At 36.5% G+C, this 17,186-nt stretch overlaps 1 protein-coding gene across 2 annotated transcripts in view; it reads right to left on the bottom strand.

The window, feature by feature from the left end:
• Positions 1 to 6,073: 6,073 nt before the first annotated feature.
• GSTCD (glutathione S-transferase C-terminal domain containing) overlaps positions 6,074 to 17,186 on the bottom strand; it is a 128,555-nt gene continuing 117,442 nt past the window's right edge. For both annotated transcript variants that reach the window (XM_007190986.2, XM_007190985.2), the window contains 4 exons: positions 16,368 to 16,501; positions 14,428 to 14,458; positions 11,270 to 11,339; positions 6,074 to 8,228 (listed from right to left, as the gene is read on the bottom strand). In XM_007190986.2, coding sequence (XP_007191048.1) covers positions 8,092 to 8,228; positions 11,270 to 11,339; positions 14,428 to 14,458; positions 16,368 to 16,501 — 372 coding nt within the window. In that variant the 3' untranslated portion in view covers positions 6,074 to 8,091. The remainder of the gene's footprint in view (positions 8,229 to 11,269; positions 11,340 to 14,427; positions 14,459 to 16,367; positions 16,502 to 17,186) is intronic.

The raw sequence follows: 17,186 nt of genomic DNA, 5'->3' as shown, positions 1-17,186 counted from the left end.
TCAGTTTACTAAAGGTGTTGAAATTCATGTTTTGCTACATCAACTACTTCTAGTTGTGTAATTCTAGGAATAACGTGAAGATGCTCTCTTATGGGGAGATTGAGGGGGAAATTGAGCTGTACTAATTTATATGCATTGTTTCCTCTCTCCCCATGACCTTCTTTCACTTCCCCAAATACACACACAGATGCTTTCCCAAAGTAACTATCTGCTCTCAATTCAGCAGCAAACATGCCTCCAAGTACTCAGTTAAAAATCCAATCAAAGAGTATCATTGTCATCCCTGCATTGTGGAAGTTCTAAACTCAAAATATAATAAAGGAAGAACAGTCACCATTTACCTAGGAATGTACTTATGTATTTTTAGTCTCATTGAATTCAAAGTAAGCTGTGGGATGATTTATGAAGGATCTAATAGAAATAATAGACAGGTTTGAAACAAAGAAATGAGTCATATGATCATTTAAAATTTGCAGTTAAAGTAAATTTGGTTATACAGAAAAGTCACCTTTATTACTATTATATATAGTCAATGCCTAGTTGGTTATGTGTATAAACCATGGTCTTAACTGTGTATGGTAAATTTTTACCCTTATGCTGTGTTTCCTTGCCTATCCAAGAAGTTCTAGCATACTTTTCTTAATTACTGAGAACTTCGTAAGGGATAAGGCTGTCATTCTCAACAAAATACGTGGTGCATTCCAAAATTATACTGGGATATCTATTATTTTCAGATAATTGAGCGAGCTATTCTGTGCAAAGGAGGAAGCATCATACAAGGAAAGTAGTCTGTGAGACTACCAGGCTGTGCATACGGTCCCCTTCTGACTGAAAGGCAGGCAGATGGTGAGAACAGATCTGTAACTGAGCCCAGTCATCAGACACATGAAGAGCAAGCATCTCTTTTCTCATTGAAGCAGCCCCGGTGACAGAGAAATGCCCTCTCCCTACAGATTACACATTCCACGGTTTTATTTCTTTAATGGTCGTTCAGTAACACTCATTTAACAGATATTTACTAATCACTTCGAGTCAGCCCTGCTCTATGGTGGGACAGGTTTATAACGGTAAACATCCAACTGACATTTGTTGAGAACCTTTTCTTCTCACTTTAGCTTAAGCATATTCCCTTTTGCCTTTTCCTCCTTGGACAGGGTAAATAATTTACCAGTATTTTCTGCATAAAAGCTATTCAGATGACATAGGCAATAACTGTCACTACTTATTCTTTTTAAACTGGATTTGCTAAATGTGTTTGCAGAACAATAAACAAAATAAAAACAACATAAACCCAAACAATAAGAAAAGCCCACACACCTGATGCTTGGATGTATGTTTACAGATGGGAAAGGAAAACCTCAGATGCATTTTCACCCCACATGGAAGGTGTTAAATATATAGTATTCATTTTATAAACATTCACTGAGTTCCTACTATGTGCCTGACACTGGACTAAGTACTGAAAGTGTAATGGTAGATAAAACAGATTGCTTGGAGCTTAAATAATAAACAAATAATAAACGTACACAAACGTATTGTGGGGAGATAGCGAGTAACCAGGAGAGGCCACTTTAGTTAGGCAGAAAGCTTCCTTCTAGAAGGTGACAGAAGCTAACAACAGTATCTGACTCACATTATGAAAACGTTCAGGATGCTCTAGATCAGTCATCCAGTAAATATTCTCCTCTGTTTGCTGTTGAACTTTGTTTTCTTGCTCGATTATAAACTGTTGTTATTCAGGTCAGATAAACTAGACCTACAAGCAAACAAACAAATACAAGTGAACAAGACCTGGCTTCTTTAGAGAGCTATGAAAAAGGAATCCTGCAAAAGCAAATAATGATTCTTTTATTGTAAATATTGAAAAAAGATTCTAATATTTGGCTAATTCTCTAGGGCAGAACATTGAATTCTGTTACATTTTTGCTTCCTTTAGATCAGTGATAATGTTATTTGGGGTCACGGATCCTTTTGAGAATCTAATTAAGACTATGGCCCCTCTCTCTAGGAAAATGCATGTCTATTTGAACCATAGGGTACAATTTCAGGAGAGGGTCACACAATCTCTGTCTCAGGTCACAAACCCTTGAAATTATTACCAAACATAAAACTTACTTGCTAGATGTCAAAATGTCTTATAAAGCTGCAATAATTTAGTGAGTATGATTCTGGTACAAGAATTCAATAGAAAAGAATAAAAGTGAAGAAAGTCCAGTGCATACTTAGTATTTTAAAGGCATCTGGAATCAATGGAAAAAGTTAGATTTTTATAATAGTATGGTGAAAAGTAACTAATAACATGAAAAGAAATATTAGATTTCTACCTCAAACCACCCACCAAAAGGAATTCTTGCTGAGTAAAAGATTTAAATGTAAAAACTAAAATTATTAAAGAATTAGAATACCAAAAATATAGGTGAGTATTTTTTTATCACTGGGTAGGAAAAATCTTTCTAAGCAGAGATCACAAGAAAAAGAGTGACATATATAATAAAATGTGTATTTTAAATTTTATAACAGCAAAACAAAAACAGACACAACACCTTCCCCCATAAAGGCCAACTTAAATTGTAATGTAATTAACAAAAGTCTTTAATCCATAAATAAACATTTAGTGTAAATCAACTATACTCCAATAAAAATTAAAAAAACAACTCAGAAATAAATACACATATAAATATATATTTTAAAAAACTCTTTACTAATCTTTATATAAAAGATGAAAGTACCAGATGAAAAATGAGCCAGAAATATGTACACAATACTTGACCTCAAAGCAAGAGGTCAATATACGTTGATTAAATGAACAAATTGATGAATTGGCAGAATGTAAATGGCCAATAAACATATGAAAAGTATGCAATTATAGGAATAATTTCAAGAATGAATATCAAAACAAAATAGGAGTTTTGACCACCAAATTGGCCAAGATTAAAACAAAATTCTGATAATGCCTGTGTCGGTTAAGAGTACAGGGATATAAACAATCATACGTTCCTAGGCATGTAAACTCATACCTTCCTGAAGGAATATTTGGCATTATAGATCAAGCACTTTAACACAGGGGGCAGAATTTCCAAATTTGAAACTCCATTTAGTAGAAGTTTCTCCAACATTCTATAACAATAAAAACAACTCCTTTGAGCATCTTCTGGAAAATTCCTTTCTGAAAGTAAGTATGAAAAGTCCACAGAGCAATGTCAGAAAAGCTTGTGGCACATACATGCCTTTTCTCTCTTTGATGGATCCAGTAAAATGCCCTACACCAAGGCAATAGCATTCAGAATCTGTTTCTAAACTGGAAGATACAATGGCCTTTTCTTTCTGTTTTCTTCTTCCTTCCTTCTTTTCCTTTTCTTCTCTTTCTCCTTCAACTACATTGTTGGTAGTACATTATTGTTTGCAATTATCTGCAACCCACCTCGCCCCGCAGCCCCCCACCAAGGTCATATACACATCCCCACCCTGTTAAACTCAGGAGTGGCTATGTAATTTGCTTTTGTCAACAAAATAAGGGAAGTGCAGTGTAACAGATCTGAGCAGAATCTTTAGTAGCCAGCTGATAGTTTGCCATGCCTATTTTTCCTTTGCCATGAGACAAGCTATGTTCCTAGTAGAGGCTGCCTGGTCAGGTGTGAAGATAATGTAGAATCAGCGCTAACGAGGATATGTAGTGTGAGCGAAAAATACATCTTTCTTGTGTAGAACTTCAAAAGGTACAGGGATTTAGTTAGTATAGGCTGTTTCAGCCGATCCTAAGAGGAGCCTGAATTTGAATATTATCTCTGCCATTCACTGGTTAAATTCAAATCTGGGTCTGCTCTTACTATGAAACGTTGGCCTTGGTTCTGTAAAATGGGATTACTAATGGTGTCTAGCTTTTAGGGTCATCACGAGGATTAAATAACTTAAAAAAAAGACTAAATAAGTTATTATTTGTAAAGGGTTTAGAATAGTACCTAGCAAATACTAAATACAGTGTTTGTTAAATAAATCCGTGTGTGTGTGTGTTTGTGCGTGTGCAGAACAAAGTCTAGGAAGGAATACAGCACAGTATTAAGTTACTTTAAAATGTTTCCTCTTTTTGTTTAGCCACATCTTCTAGTTTTTCCTCAACAGGCATGTATTTCTGGTGTAATCTAAAAATCTATTCAAAAACTCCTAACTACTTTGCATTCAGAGTCTGTTTTAAAAAAATTGTACTTTAAACAAAATGTATGCCTTATTACAATTCCATGACTTCCACAGGAACGTATCTCTAATTATACTATGAAAGTCAATAGAAAAACAGGTGTCAGTACGTGGAAGTTCTATTAACAGCAATTTTCTGGAACCACGGAGCTGGCAACACTTGTAGCCAAAATCTTGAGAATGAGGTAAAATATTTAACTATCGTTATGCACATCTTAACTTTGTATGCATGCTCTGAAAATATTTTGTTTTCTAATATGACTGAAATTTGTCTCCTTAAATAAGATAAAGTTGTTCCCTGCTTCTCTGGGCCAGGCTCAAAAGTCAATGAACGATAAGCTCTGGCTTCTAATATTACAACCATGGGGGAGACAAATCATTGAGGAGCAGCGTTGCTTTTGATGGACAAGGGTAGGGGTGAGACCAGGTCACTTTCTGGGATTGTTGTCACTGCAACAACCTTCTTGCTGCCTGCATCCAACCCCTTTTATTTGCTCTGGCTGAGAAGAAGCCTTGGCAAGGGTTTACGCAGAAAAAATCATGACCCAAGAGCAATTGTTAATACCCATGTCTAGGACTGGTCACAGCCATCACAGCTGAAGAATTCCATGCCTGAGAACAAGGGTGGGAGAACAGTGGGATCACTTCCTTTTTTATTCTCCATGTTCATCATATGGGCTTTTTTTTTGTGGGTGGGGAAGGGGTGCTTTGAGTCACTTGGGGAGGATGGAGAAGACTCCTCTGGATGGTGCACATTCTATAACAGGTACCTAACTCCAGGGAAGTTAGGAAAGGCGTCCCTCAGGAGGTTGAGTTTAAGAACAGAAGGATGAATGAGATTATGTTAGTGGGAGGGGTAAAAGAGGCTATTCTGGGTAGTGGGAACAGCATGCAAAAACTCAAGGTAACAGCCTCAGAACTATCAAATAATAATAAATAAGACATCTACACTGAAAATTACAAAATATTGCTGAGATTAATTAAAGGAGATCTAAATGCATGGAAAGGTACGTTATGTTCATGGATTGTAAGACTCAATATTGTTAATGTGTCCATTTTCCCTAAATTGATCTAAAGATTCCAGGCAATACCAAAAATCTCAGCAGCCTTTTTGTTTTTAAAAGAAATTGATAAGCCAATTAAAAAGTTTATATGGAAAAACAATGGATTTAGAACAGCGAAAATAATCTGCAAAATAAAAAGTGAAATTGGAAGACAAACTACCTAATTTCAAGACTTACTATAAAGCTCCAATAATCAAACAGATTAATGGAACAGACCAGAGAATTCAGAAATAGACTCATACCTATACGTTTATCAATTTTCAACTGAGAATTCAGTTGAAAGTCAATTCAATGAGGATAGGAAAGTTTTTTAAGCAAATGGCACTGAAACAACTGTATATTCCTCAAAACCTACCTCTATAAGTGAATATTGATTTGAGATGAATCATAGACCTAAATGTAAAAAGCTAGAACCATAAAGTTTCTATAAAAACATAGGAAGAATTTTTATAATCTTAGGGTAGGTAAAGATTTATAAGAGAGGACACAGAAAATATTAACCATAAAAGAAAAATATAAATTAGGCTTATTAAAAATTGAAACGTTCATTATAAAAATGAGTAAGCAAGCCACAGACTGGGAAAAATAGTCTCAATACATTTATATGACAATGGACTCATATCCAGGATATATAATCAACGATAAAAGACCCCAAATTACCTAATTTTAAAAATGAGCAAAAGACTTGAGTAGACACTTTATAAATGATGCTTAACGTACTAGTCATCAGAGAAATGAAAATTAAAACCACAATGAGATACCATTTCACATCCACCAGAATGGTAAAAATTTAAAAAACTGACAACATCAAATGTTGGTGAGGATGTAGAGAACTAGACCCTTTATACGTTGCTGGTGGGAATATAACATGGTACAACAACTTTGGAAAATTGTTTGGCAACTGACATTCATTTCTTCAATGACCCAGCAGTTCTACTACTGGGTATTTATCCAAGAGAAATGAAAATATATGTCTACAAAAAGACTTATACAAGCATATTCATAGACCTTATTCATAATATCCTCAAAGTGAAAACAATCCAAATAAATACCAATAGGAGAATGGATAAACACATTTTGATATATTTATATAACGAAATACTACTTAGGAATAAGAAGAAAGCATTGATGCACACAATGAAGTGGATATTTCTCAAAAAATACCATGTTGAGCAAAAGAAGCCAGACACAAAAGACTATATACTAAATGACTTCACTTATGTGAAGGACAAAAATAGGCAAAACAAATGTAGGGTGATAGAAATCAGAGAGTGGTTGCCTTTGGGGTGGGGGAAATTGAACTGAAAGCACATGAGAGAATTTTCTGGACTGACAGAAATATTCTATATCTTATTTCTGGTGGTGGTTGCATGAGTATATACGGTTGTCAAAACTTCTCAAACTGAACACTTAAAGTCTGCTATTTTATTGGCTGTAAATTTTTCCTCAGTTGAAAAAGAAAGCCCTGGATAAAAGAGCATGGTATGTTTATAGGTGCAAATGACTAAGATACTCAGGGCTGATGCTTAATTCTTTTCTTTAATTTTATCCCAGAAAGCAAGAGTTCAAACCCCCGTCCCCTTTATAAATTATTCCTGTATTTTAATCCACAGTGATGAAAGAGTTATTTATTAAAGCCCTTTCTCCTCATGATATGTGTCATACGGGGGGTTGAAAACATCAAAATTGATGAAATAAATCTTATCTCAAGTGGAATAACCCAGGACATGTAAAAAATAATTAGCAGCATGTGAGAAAAGACCTGCCATCTGGTTTTAAAAACTTTGGCTGGTGGAATAAGGACAATTTGGGTGGAGAGAACTACTCAAATAAGCTTCCATACTCAACTCCTTCCACCTGCAATTTATACTCAGTACGTTTTACCAAAAAAAAATAAATAAATAAAAATAAAAATAAAAAATGATTGGTATCTGAAAAACAAATCCTGTGACCATACATTATATTATGATGTAAAGAACTTAACTAATTCATGAACCTTTCTCTTGTACATGATTTACTTTTACAGGCAAGGCACTGTGTCTGTTGCAACTCATCTTTGTATCCTTAGACAAATCTAGGTCAGGATTTTGAAAATAATGGATCTGCAACAATTATTTATTGTCTTGAATTAATAAATCAATGTATTTACTGATTAGTTAGAATTTAAGTCCAAATTACATGTTCCCGTAATGGGAAATTTACTGAAATTATTTAATATCTTCATATAAAATGTTTGAACCATCAATGATCTTATTTGGTAATTTATGAGAAATATATTTAAAAGGAGTATATGAAATGATACCTAAGTCCAACTCACCCTGGCTTAAAAATATAAGCATACTGTAACTATCTGACTAGATTTTTGAAAAAATTATTTAAAAAGTACAATTGCTAAAAATATAAAAAACAAACAAACCAACAAACCCCACTGGAGTCTAGTTTTGGTCTCCACTTGAATCTCTAAATGATTTTAAGGCTGCAAGTACATTCTTTTGAACTGAACCCCACACTGGCAAGATCAGAAAAGCTGTGAACTGAGAAAGAAAGCGTTATTCCAGTAATGGAAACTCCTCTCGTGAGTATCAGTCTGCTGGCAGCTGAGGCTTCAGGGGATTCTCACTATGAAAACCAGCAGTCCTTTAATCACAATTACAAGAGCATTTGTGATGCTTTGCAGGCAGCCTTCCTCCAAGACTTTCCTGCTGTGTTCTTTCCTGAGCACAATAGGTTCAAGATGGCTAATGCTGTCTCCTGGTTATGCCAAGACCCTCCTGAATGCCACTGGGCTTTCATCACAGAGACGGATGGCAAAACATCAAACGCGGACTATCTCATGCTACATGGGGACTCCCACGATCATGTTATTTTTGGGAGAGCAGCTCTCTGGTTCCATGGATATCACTTGAATAGAGTAGCCACATTCTTCAGCAGCTCTTGCTCGATCCAGATCCACCAGGAACATGCACTGTTTTCCTGAAATGCAGTCAAATGGTATCATGAGACACCCTTCAGCTAACAGTGCAGCTTCGATTTGCTTAAGGGACTCTATACAACGACAAAATCTACGAGTACGATGCAGAATGATGTTTGCCCCCAAGTCCTGTTCCGTCTCTTTTGATTTAGTTCTTGATCAGTATGGACAGAAGACAATTACAGATATACGACATTTCACAGATTTGTTTCTGCTAGTAATTTAAAGAATGTTAACCTTTTAAAATGTATTTATAAATAAATCTCAAATAAAAACTACAGATTCCATTTCCCACTTTGGTTAAAAATCCATTTTAACACCTTTCCTCTTCATGCCCTATGAAAATACATTATCTGCAATATTGTAAAAAAAAAAAAAAAAAATCTGTCTTTAAGAATGTCTAAAATAACATCCAGACAAAGGGATACCTGAAAGACATATTACATTTTGCACATGGAGTTTTTAGGACAATGAAGAAATAATAGAAAATACTTGAGAAAATTCTCAATTGTGTGCTGATTATTTCAGGTGGATGTGTAATGTTGAGTGTAATATAATCTTAATTTAATAGAGCTCCTGTACCCTTATGAAATAGCGGTAATTCAATTTTCTTTCTAATCTTGGAAAACAAAAGAGGAAACTTGACTGGCAAGCAAAGCAGTTATTTTGTGTCCTTTGGCAAATGCAAACTTCTATTTCAAAGTAGCTAAGGAAAAAAAACTGATTTGGGGTTGAATATATTCAAAGCTAAGGTTTACTTTTACACTTTCAATTTCTTTAAATTCAATATATAAACTTTTTCATCTTCTTGGAAAAAGGTTACTGACTATGCAGAACTTCATTCGTTCCATTTTTTCCTCAATAATTATAATAATTCCTATACATTATTTTAAAATGATTTATTTGAATGACAGCAGAAATTGCTAAGCTAAAACAGCTTTAAAAGTAAAGACGTAACTGAAATAGGAAAGTTCTTCTGTGGAAGACAGATGAATCCTCCCAGAAAAACAGTGGAAGGTGAAATCAGTAGGTAAGAAATTGACAACGAAAGATTCAGATTTAAAATATGTTGTACATTTCCCCTAAAAGGCCCCATGCCAAAAAGGATGAACTGCGATAGAAGCGATATAAAAAGAGATGTCTAGGATTCTATTTAGGCTAAATGGCCCCCTCTTCATCAACAGCTGCATGGCTGACATTCTTTTTTTCCTTAAAATATTGTTCCTCCTTTAAGACATCTGTAAATGTCCCCCCCTCCATCCTACCTACCTTTCAATTTAAAATGAAACATTCTCTGTCAGAATGGGATGCTCTACATTCCTTCAGTACCCACCCTGGGTTACACTGCAGCTCATTTACCCTTGCCTTTGACCCCAGTCCAGTTAATTTTTCCTTCTGCATTATGTAGAAGAGTCTCATGTTTTTACATGTTGAAGAAGTGTCTTCACAACTGAAAGTCAGTTGTTGGTAGTCTACCTTTCGGGGTCTGGGAAGCTTCCTAAAATGTTCACAGAACAAAAGTATGGTTCAAAGAATAGATGTAGACATTTGATGGAGTCTGTGACTTTGAACCTGACCTTCCCTCACTTCATGCCAGCGATCTTGCCAAATGCTCCTCCTCCTCCACTCTAGCAATTTCCCTCCCAGCCACTCCCTTCTGGTTTGATGCCTAAAACATCAACATATACACCCCCATCCATCACACCAATTATGCCTTCATTGACTCTAGTGGAGTTGTAGCAAATGTAACTTGAGATATATACACACACACACACACACACACACACACACACATATGTAAATTATACCTCTCTATATAGATTCAACTGTGCATTCAACTACTCAAAATGTTGGGAATGGGAAAAAGAGGAGGAAGAGGGAAGGAGAATGAAAGAGGTTGCATGCAGGAAAGAGCAAGCTTCTTCCGTATGTTTATGCTCCAGGGTGTAGAAAAAGAAGGAAATCACTTGTTCCTTCAGACTCAGGTCTCAAATGCCTCTCCAACTGTGATTATCTTGCTGTGCTGACCTTGAGTTTACAGTTTAAAGGTAACTATTTCTCATACAACATGGTCCCTGAATGCAAGCTAATTACTACACCTGGTGCTGAGCCAAAGAAACAGCAATCTGTTTTCCACTACATCATGATGGTCTCCAATGTGGGGCTTTTCTGAATAATTTTTAAGATTAGTTTTGACTTTATTCAATCATGTTAAGCCCTAGTTTTGGAACCTGACTTTCCAGTGATGTGACTCTATCACTGGGGGTCATTGCAAAAATGGAGCTTTATGTCTGGAATCAAATAATTAGGGTTTACAGTGTGGCTTCACCATTCACCAGCTGAAGGATCCTGGGCAAGCTCTCCCATCCGTAAAATGTAAACAACAGCACATACTCCATAATTATTTTTATAAGAATTTATTGAGATCATGGGTGGAGGAGATTTAGCTCAGAGCTTAAATGTGCAATAGCTGTTAGCTGCTATTATCCTTCCAAATGTGATTACTTTTTCTAAAGCAAAGTCTTGGATAAATTCATTACTTAAACTTGCAATGCTATTTTTCTTCTAAGTTAGGTAATGTTTAATATTACAAATGTCAAACAAATTGGTCTATGATTAATAATATACAAGTATACTTTTTTCTGAAAAGAAAACATTATCATCCTTGTTTATACATTTTATAATATATCAATTTTGGCATGCATAGCTGATTTTTCCATCTTTAGTATTTTCTTCTATGGCTTTTGATAGATTCTTCAGTTTCTTTGTAACAATAAGAGATTTAACATAATAATTCTACTTAATGTACAAATATTGAAAATACATTTGAAAGTATTAATGTTGACAAAAATGGGACAAAATATTGTTATAGTTAGAGCCCTTTTCAAGACAGATTTTTTTTTTCTGGGAAAAACAAACTTTAGTGCCTTGTTGATAAATGGACAAAATAGAGGTTCCCTATTTTCCTGTATAGAGTTGGTCCATTGATTCCTAGGCATCTTGTACATAATCTACTCAACAGCTGCTCTGTGAAAACACATACCTATGAGCCTTCGTTGGGGTGGAAGCTGGACAGCTGTCTGATCTGCAAATCTGCATAGAATCATGTGTTCCTAAAAGAAAAAGCAATAGACTGTAGCTTTATTTAAATCTGCTTCAAAATTAAAAAACAAAAAACTAACTCCTTTTTCTGGAACTCTACATTGTTTAATTGCACAAAGTGCTGCACAAATAGTATTTTTGAAAGAAGCACATTTTCAGGAAATGGTACTCAATAACTTTTTCTCCCTTCAAGTAGACTGTTCTTCAGATATAGTTCTGAAGAACAGATGCATGGAAGGTCCTCAGGGCTCTTTAACCAGCTGCTTTTAGCCAAAATATGCTTACAATTTTGTGGTTATAATGTGTTAAACTAAAAGACCTAAAAGTCACTTATATTTTCCTTTGAATAAAATTTGAGTCTCAGGAACATGGCTCCAAGAAGACATTCTAAGTGGCTTTGCCTCCACTAGGAGAAGGAAGGGAAGTACTACAGAAGATCACTACTGTGGCCTCTGCAGTTCTCCCACATCCCCAGCAGGGTGCTGGCTCCTCTTCTGCTTGGCTGGACCCTTCCATTCACTCCGTCCCTTCAGAGGAGAGGAGGCTGGCCCACTCCCTCCTCCCACTCCAGAAGGCTGCAGGAGGTGCATTACAATTTTAGGAAAGATTAGATTAATGAAAAGAACAAGGCTTTAAAGGGACAGAGAGGTGATGAGTCTGCACTGCACTCTTAGATCTGCACGCAGCCCAAGGTGAGTGATCACTCAGAGTTGAGACGACTGCAGTGCTCCCGTGACAACTGTTCATTCAGAACAGCTGCAGTTTCCAAGTGTGTAAATGATCTCACCTGTCAGCTTAGCAAACAGTGTTGAACTCAGATCAATCATTTGTCTCCTTGGTCTTTTGTACGTTCAATTTGAGGCCTACATTTTTTCATAAGGTTATCATGATTACCTTATTAAATAAGTGATTTGCAATGTTGGTTCTTTTTGAAGGGTTATTTTTGTCTCAACTTTTAAATAAGGTTATTCTGATTACCTTATTAAATAAGTGATTGTGTGATGTTGGTTCTTTTAGAAGGGTTACTTTTGTCTCAACTCTAAAAAAAAAAACAACTTCTTTAATGGTCACTATAAAATTTAGTGGCAATGGGTAGGATACTAATAAAATGATTCAAATGAATAACATTTATTAAGCTCCCGTGAACTGGCATAAAGAGGCCGAAGAATTTAGAATGATGTAATTTGAAGAAAAGCATGCTCTTTGTCCTCATGTTTGTAAGTTAAGGTTCACTTTAAGTAAAGGTAATGTCAAGGCAATCACAACCTCAGATGAGGTTTGTTTCCCTTGTCCTGATAAGTCTCATCATATTTTATTGGAATTAGTTGTGTAAGTGTTCTCCCCAGTAGAAGTTAAATTCTGAAAGGGGAAGGCACATAGTAGGTACTCAGTAAAGGCTTGCTGCCTAAATTGAACTATGGAGAAAAATACCTCCAAAGTGACTCTCAAGATATCTGGGCACTAGGTCCATTTAGTTCTGCCTGCCACTCCACCCACCATGGTTAAGAAATACTGAGATACCACCTTGCAATAGCACCCGAGAGGTTAAGACTTCTCTGTAGAGCATTTACACCTAAGACACTCAAAAGGCGGGGAGCCAAGCAGCTCTGGGGGTGTGGGAGAAAGAGGAGATAAAGATGAACGGAAGTACCAGGGAGTTTTATGCTCTCTGAAAGAGCCTGGGTGTCCCATCTCTCCCAACTCTAGAAAGTTTACATTTTTTCCCCAGCCAGTGAGGCTGTGGCACCCTGCCTCCTCACTGCCCTAGGTTTTTCCCATTTACCCTCTTAGCGTTTGCTTTACCTAGCATCACTAAAGGAGGGATTAAAAACAAAGGTCTAGTTTTTGGTTATTGTTTATTTATTTTTTGCTCAGACTGGTGACTCAAAACTATGTAATGTTGTGACTACCGCTGGAAGACAGTTCTCTGTGGGTCTCTTGTGTTTCTTCACATCTTGTGAGCAGAGGCACTGTCTTTGTTCCAGACCAGGGGCTGGCAAACTATTACGGCCCATTGTCCAAATCTAGCCTAGGAACTGCTTTTGTATGGCTTGAAAGTTAAGAATGGCTTTTACATTTTTAAAGGGTTGTAAACCAATAAAAACAATGACAAGGACAATGTAGAGTATGTGGGAGATTTGCAAGTGGCTAGCAAAGCCTAAAATATTTACTATCTTACCTTTTACAGAAAAATTCGCCTCTGTTCCAGATTATCTTTTCAAAGACATTTGTATAGTGAATGGCCTTGGAAACTATACAGTGTCTCCCTCTAGAGAAAAGGGGAGGCATGCTTACTTAAAGACTACATCTTAAAACATTTTGAGTTTCCTAAACTCAGGTTTCCTCCCCTATAATGCAACTCACTGTATATATGTAGGTGTCAGCTGGCCCTGTTTGTGCTGTCCTGTGGGAACTGGGCCTCGGAGAGTCAGTGTAAAAATGATGATAGTCTGGCTACTCCTACTGCTGTGAGCAATTCTATCCTTTGTCTCTGACTCAGGAGTTTCCTATCTTCTGCCAGCATCCATGAAACTGTGGCAGGCTAACTTGTTAGCTTGTGAGTCGGGTAAACTCTCAGACCTTTCACAAATCTTGTCAACTACTTGAAGATTAATCTTGATTTGCCAACAAGAAAAAAAATCCATATTAGAGGTTCACAAGTAATTCAAGTATAACTATAGATTATATACTCCATTACAAATTTGAGAGGGAAAATAAAGAAGGAATAAAAAGTACATGAGGGAGGCTTCCCTGGTGGCACAGTGGTTAAGAATCTGCCTGCTAATGCAGGGGACACAGGTTCGAGCCCTGGTCCAGGAAGATCCCACATGCCGTGGAGCAACTGAGCCCATGCGCCACAACTACTGAGCCTGCGCTCTAGAGCCCGTGAGCCACAACTACTGAAGCCCGTGCACCTAGAGCCCGTGCTCCGCAACAAGAGAAGCCACCGCAATGAGAAGCCTGTGCACCACAACGAAGAGTAGTCCCTGCTCGCCACAACTAGAGAAAGCCCGCGTGCAACAACAAAGACCCAACGCAGTCAAAAAAAAAAAAAAAAAAAAGTATATGAGGAAAACATCTAGATCTTTTTAAAGTTACCTTGTATGATAAAGTTTTCTTGAATTGTTCACTGAAATAGAAAAGAGAAAGGAATTACTCATTTTAATACCAAAGATTAAGAGTAGAAATAGTCTTGAAGAATTTAAATTATTAACAAAAATATGTATTTTATCTGAAGAGTATATAATACTGTCCTGAACTAAAAACTATGCCAGTTTGAAATATCTTTATAAAAAGACAAAAGTATACCATCGGTATGTAATTAATTTTAAAGAATTTCTTTCAAAGATTGTTTACACTATTAGAGAAGTGTAACTTTTTTCTCTTCCCCACATGGGTGCACACAGATTCAGGCACTTTAAAATGTAGGTTTTATTGTTATTCAGGTGTGGTGAGGCCGACAAATCAGGAGAGGACTGCCACTGAAAAGAAAGTTTGTTATTCACAGTTCCCAAGAAGAGGGGGCAAGCCATGTCATACAGGGTCACATGGGGAAGCACCCGGTTGATCAGTGGGGTAAAACATGGTCTATAGCCTTTATTATGTATTCCATGGGAAGGAATGGCAGGGCAGAGTGATCAAGCTTAGGACTGGCCGGTGTGAACAATGTCAGTAGGTTCTGAAGCACAGGGGCTGTCCTTAGTTGTCTGGCACCTGGCCCTAGGGTGATGAGGGCAAAGGGATAGTGACCTGGGAGTGGTCCTCTAATGACAAAGGGGGCAAATGTCAGTAAATCTACAGAGATGTGAAAAAGCTGACAGTCCCTAAATTGAGACTTTAAAATCAGTCAAGTGAGATTGCAGGCTGAACAACTCAAATTACCATTCTTAAGAATCTTTATAGTGCTAGACTTACAAATTTCTTGATGGGTTGTAAACTACACTTTTTACCTGTATAGATTTAGAATAAAATAAAATTTCAAGTATTCAATAACCCTCAAATTATATTTTATTTTTTGCTTTTCCATAGATCCTTTGTTTTTCTCTCAACAGTTGCAAATTGTAGGAAAGAACAAAATAATGAAATAAAGAAAAAGGCTATTATTTTTACTTTATTTTAAATTACTTAGAAGCTCTTAAGTACAAATTCAAATGGAAATTTCAAAGGTTTCTTAAAAGCAATGATGAAAATGATCAAGAACTCTTTTTTGACACATGATAGGATAGACTTTCCAAAACTAGCATATTTAATCTCTCCTATAATTAAAATGATCAGCTGGATTCTCCGTAACTATAAGTCAGAGTGAGATGTCATAAACACCAAGAATGGCCCTCCACTAGGTTGAGTGAAAGTAGTGAGAATTAAAATGTCTCCCTTTTCTATGCGGGAAAAGGAGGACTGTAAAAATGGCCACTGAGCTTGCAGGTTCACCACCACCACCCGCGGGCAGAATTTAAAACTACTACTGTTACTACTGTAGTTAGCAACAGCTCACATTTATGGAGTGCTCACTCTGTGCCACTTCTAAGTGATTTACATATATATCATTCAATTCTCATACAAACCTTGAGGTAGTTACTATTATAATCCCCCTCTTGTAGATGAGAAAATGTAGGCAAAGAGTTTGAGTAGATTGCCTCAGGTGAAACAATTTACAAAAGCATGAGGAGTCAATACTTGCATCCAGGTGGAATACTTCCAGGTCCTAAGCACTTAACCACTACCCCTACTGCCTCTCATAGGTGATGATTTCCATTTAGAAGTACACAGAGAAGTGCTGAAGCTGGCAGACTTCCAGGCAGCTGACTCCTGGATACACTCGCTTCTGAATTTCAGCAAGAGCTGGATTTAGGAGAAAAAATCAAGGGCAGACATGGAGGAGATCCTCTCTTCCTTATACAGCTTATAAACAACACTTGCCATTGTGGAAAAAGGAAATGAGCTCAAAACTGAAACCTCCTTGCAACTTTATACCAAATGAGTTTTGTGTACCGATTTAATACCCATATTGGTGCCTTTGGCAGAATACAAGATTTCACCTTTTTGGAAAATTAAACTTTGAGGTGTTCTGAATGAAACCATAACAGCAAGGGCACGTGACAAAGGAAGCCCGTGTTTTGATGCAGTGCTCAATCACCATGTCTGTTGCCACTCCACAAGCATGCAACGCCACCTGGAAAACAAAACCAGACCTCAGCACTAAGTTCTTTTTTAACTAACAGTGCTACCTTGTGCCATTAAAAAAAAAAAAAAAAAACCTTTTGTGAGGACTGTTCCTTAAGAGGTTTCAAGTTACCAGAATATTATTTCATAGTAGTTTAAATAGTTGTCATTTGGACATACCAAAGGACTAATTAGCTATCCATATTAATTAAGAAAAGTAAGCAAGAGGTTGAAAGATTACAAATGGAACATTTGTAATGAAGCACAGGATTCATTCAGTGGAAAATCTGATGTCATGTTAAATATGGAGAATTCAATATGTATGCATGTCTAAACTAATGCTCTTGCTGATTGAAAATTTAGTTCAGCTGTAGCACTGCGGCAAGAACTCTACATTGGAATCAGAATTTCTAGTCCAGAACTGCAATTGGCTGTGTGATCCTGGGCTGCTTAAAATTGAACTTCTTTGGGCCTCAGTCTCCTCAACCATAAACTATGGTTAATAATACTGACAAAGCTGTTGCAAAGATTAAATAGAAGTGTATTTGAAAACAGTATTTCAAATGCTGTCTGAATAGACTCTAATCAGTGTTGTCTAAAACTGATCAAATCATATTTATGTAGTGCCTGTTCATATTCATATAATTACAATTCTTAACACTGAATGATGAACTGTATGAAATATTTTTAATGGG

The sequence above is a fragment of the Balaenoptera acutorostrata genome, chromosome 5 (assembly GCF_949987535.1).
Source record: "Balaenoptera acutorostrata chromosome 5, mBalAcu1.1, whole genome shotgun sequence".
Classification (NCBI taxonomy): Eukaryota; Metazoa; Chordata; class Mammalia; order Artiodactyla; family Balaenopteridae; genus Balaenoptera; species Balaenoptera acutorostrata.
This window is presented reverse-complemented; position numbering and strand designations above follow the sequence as displayed.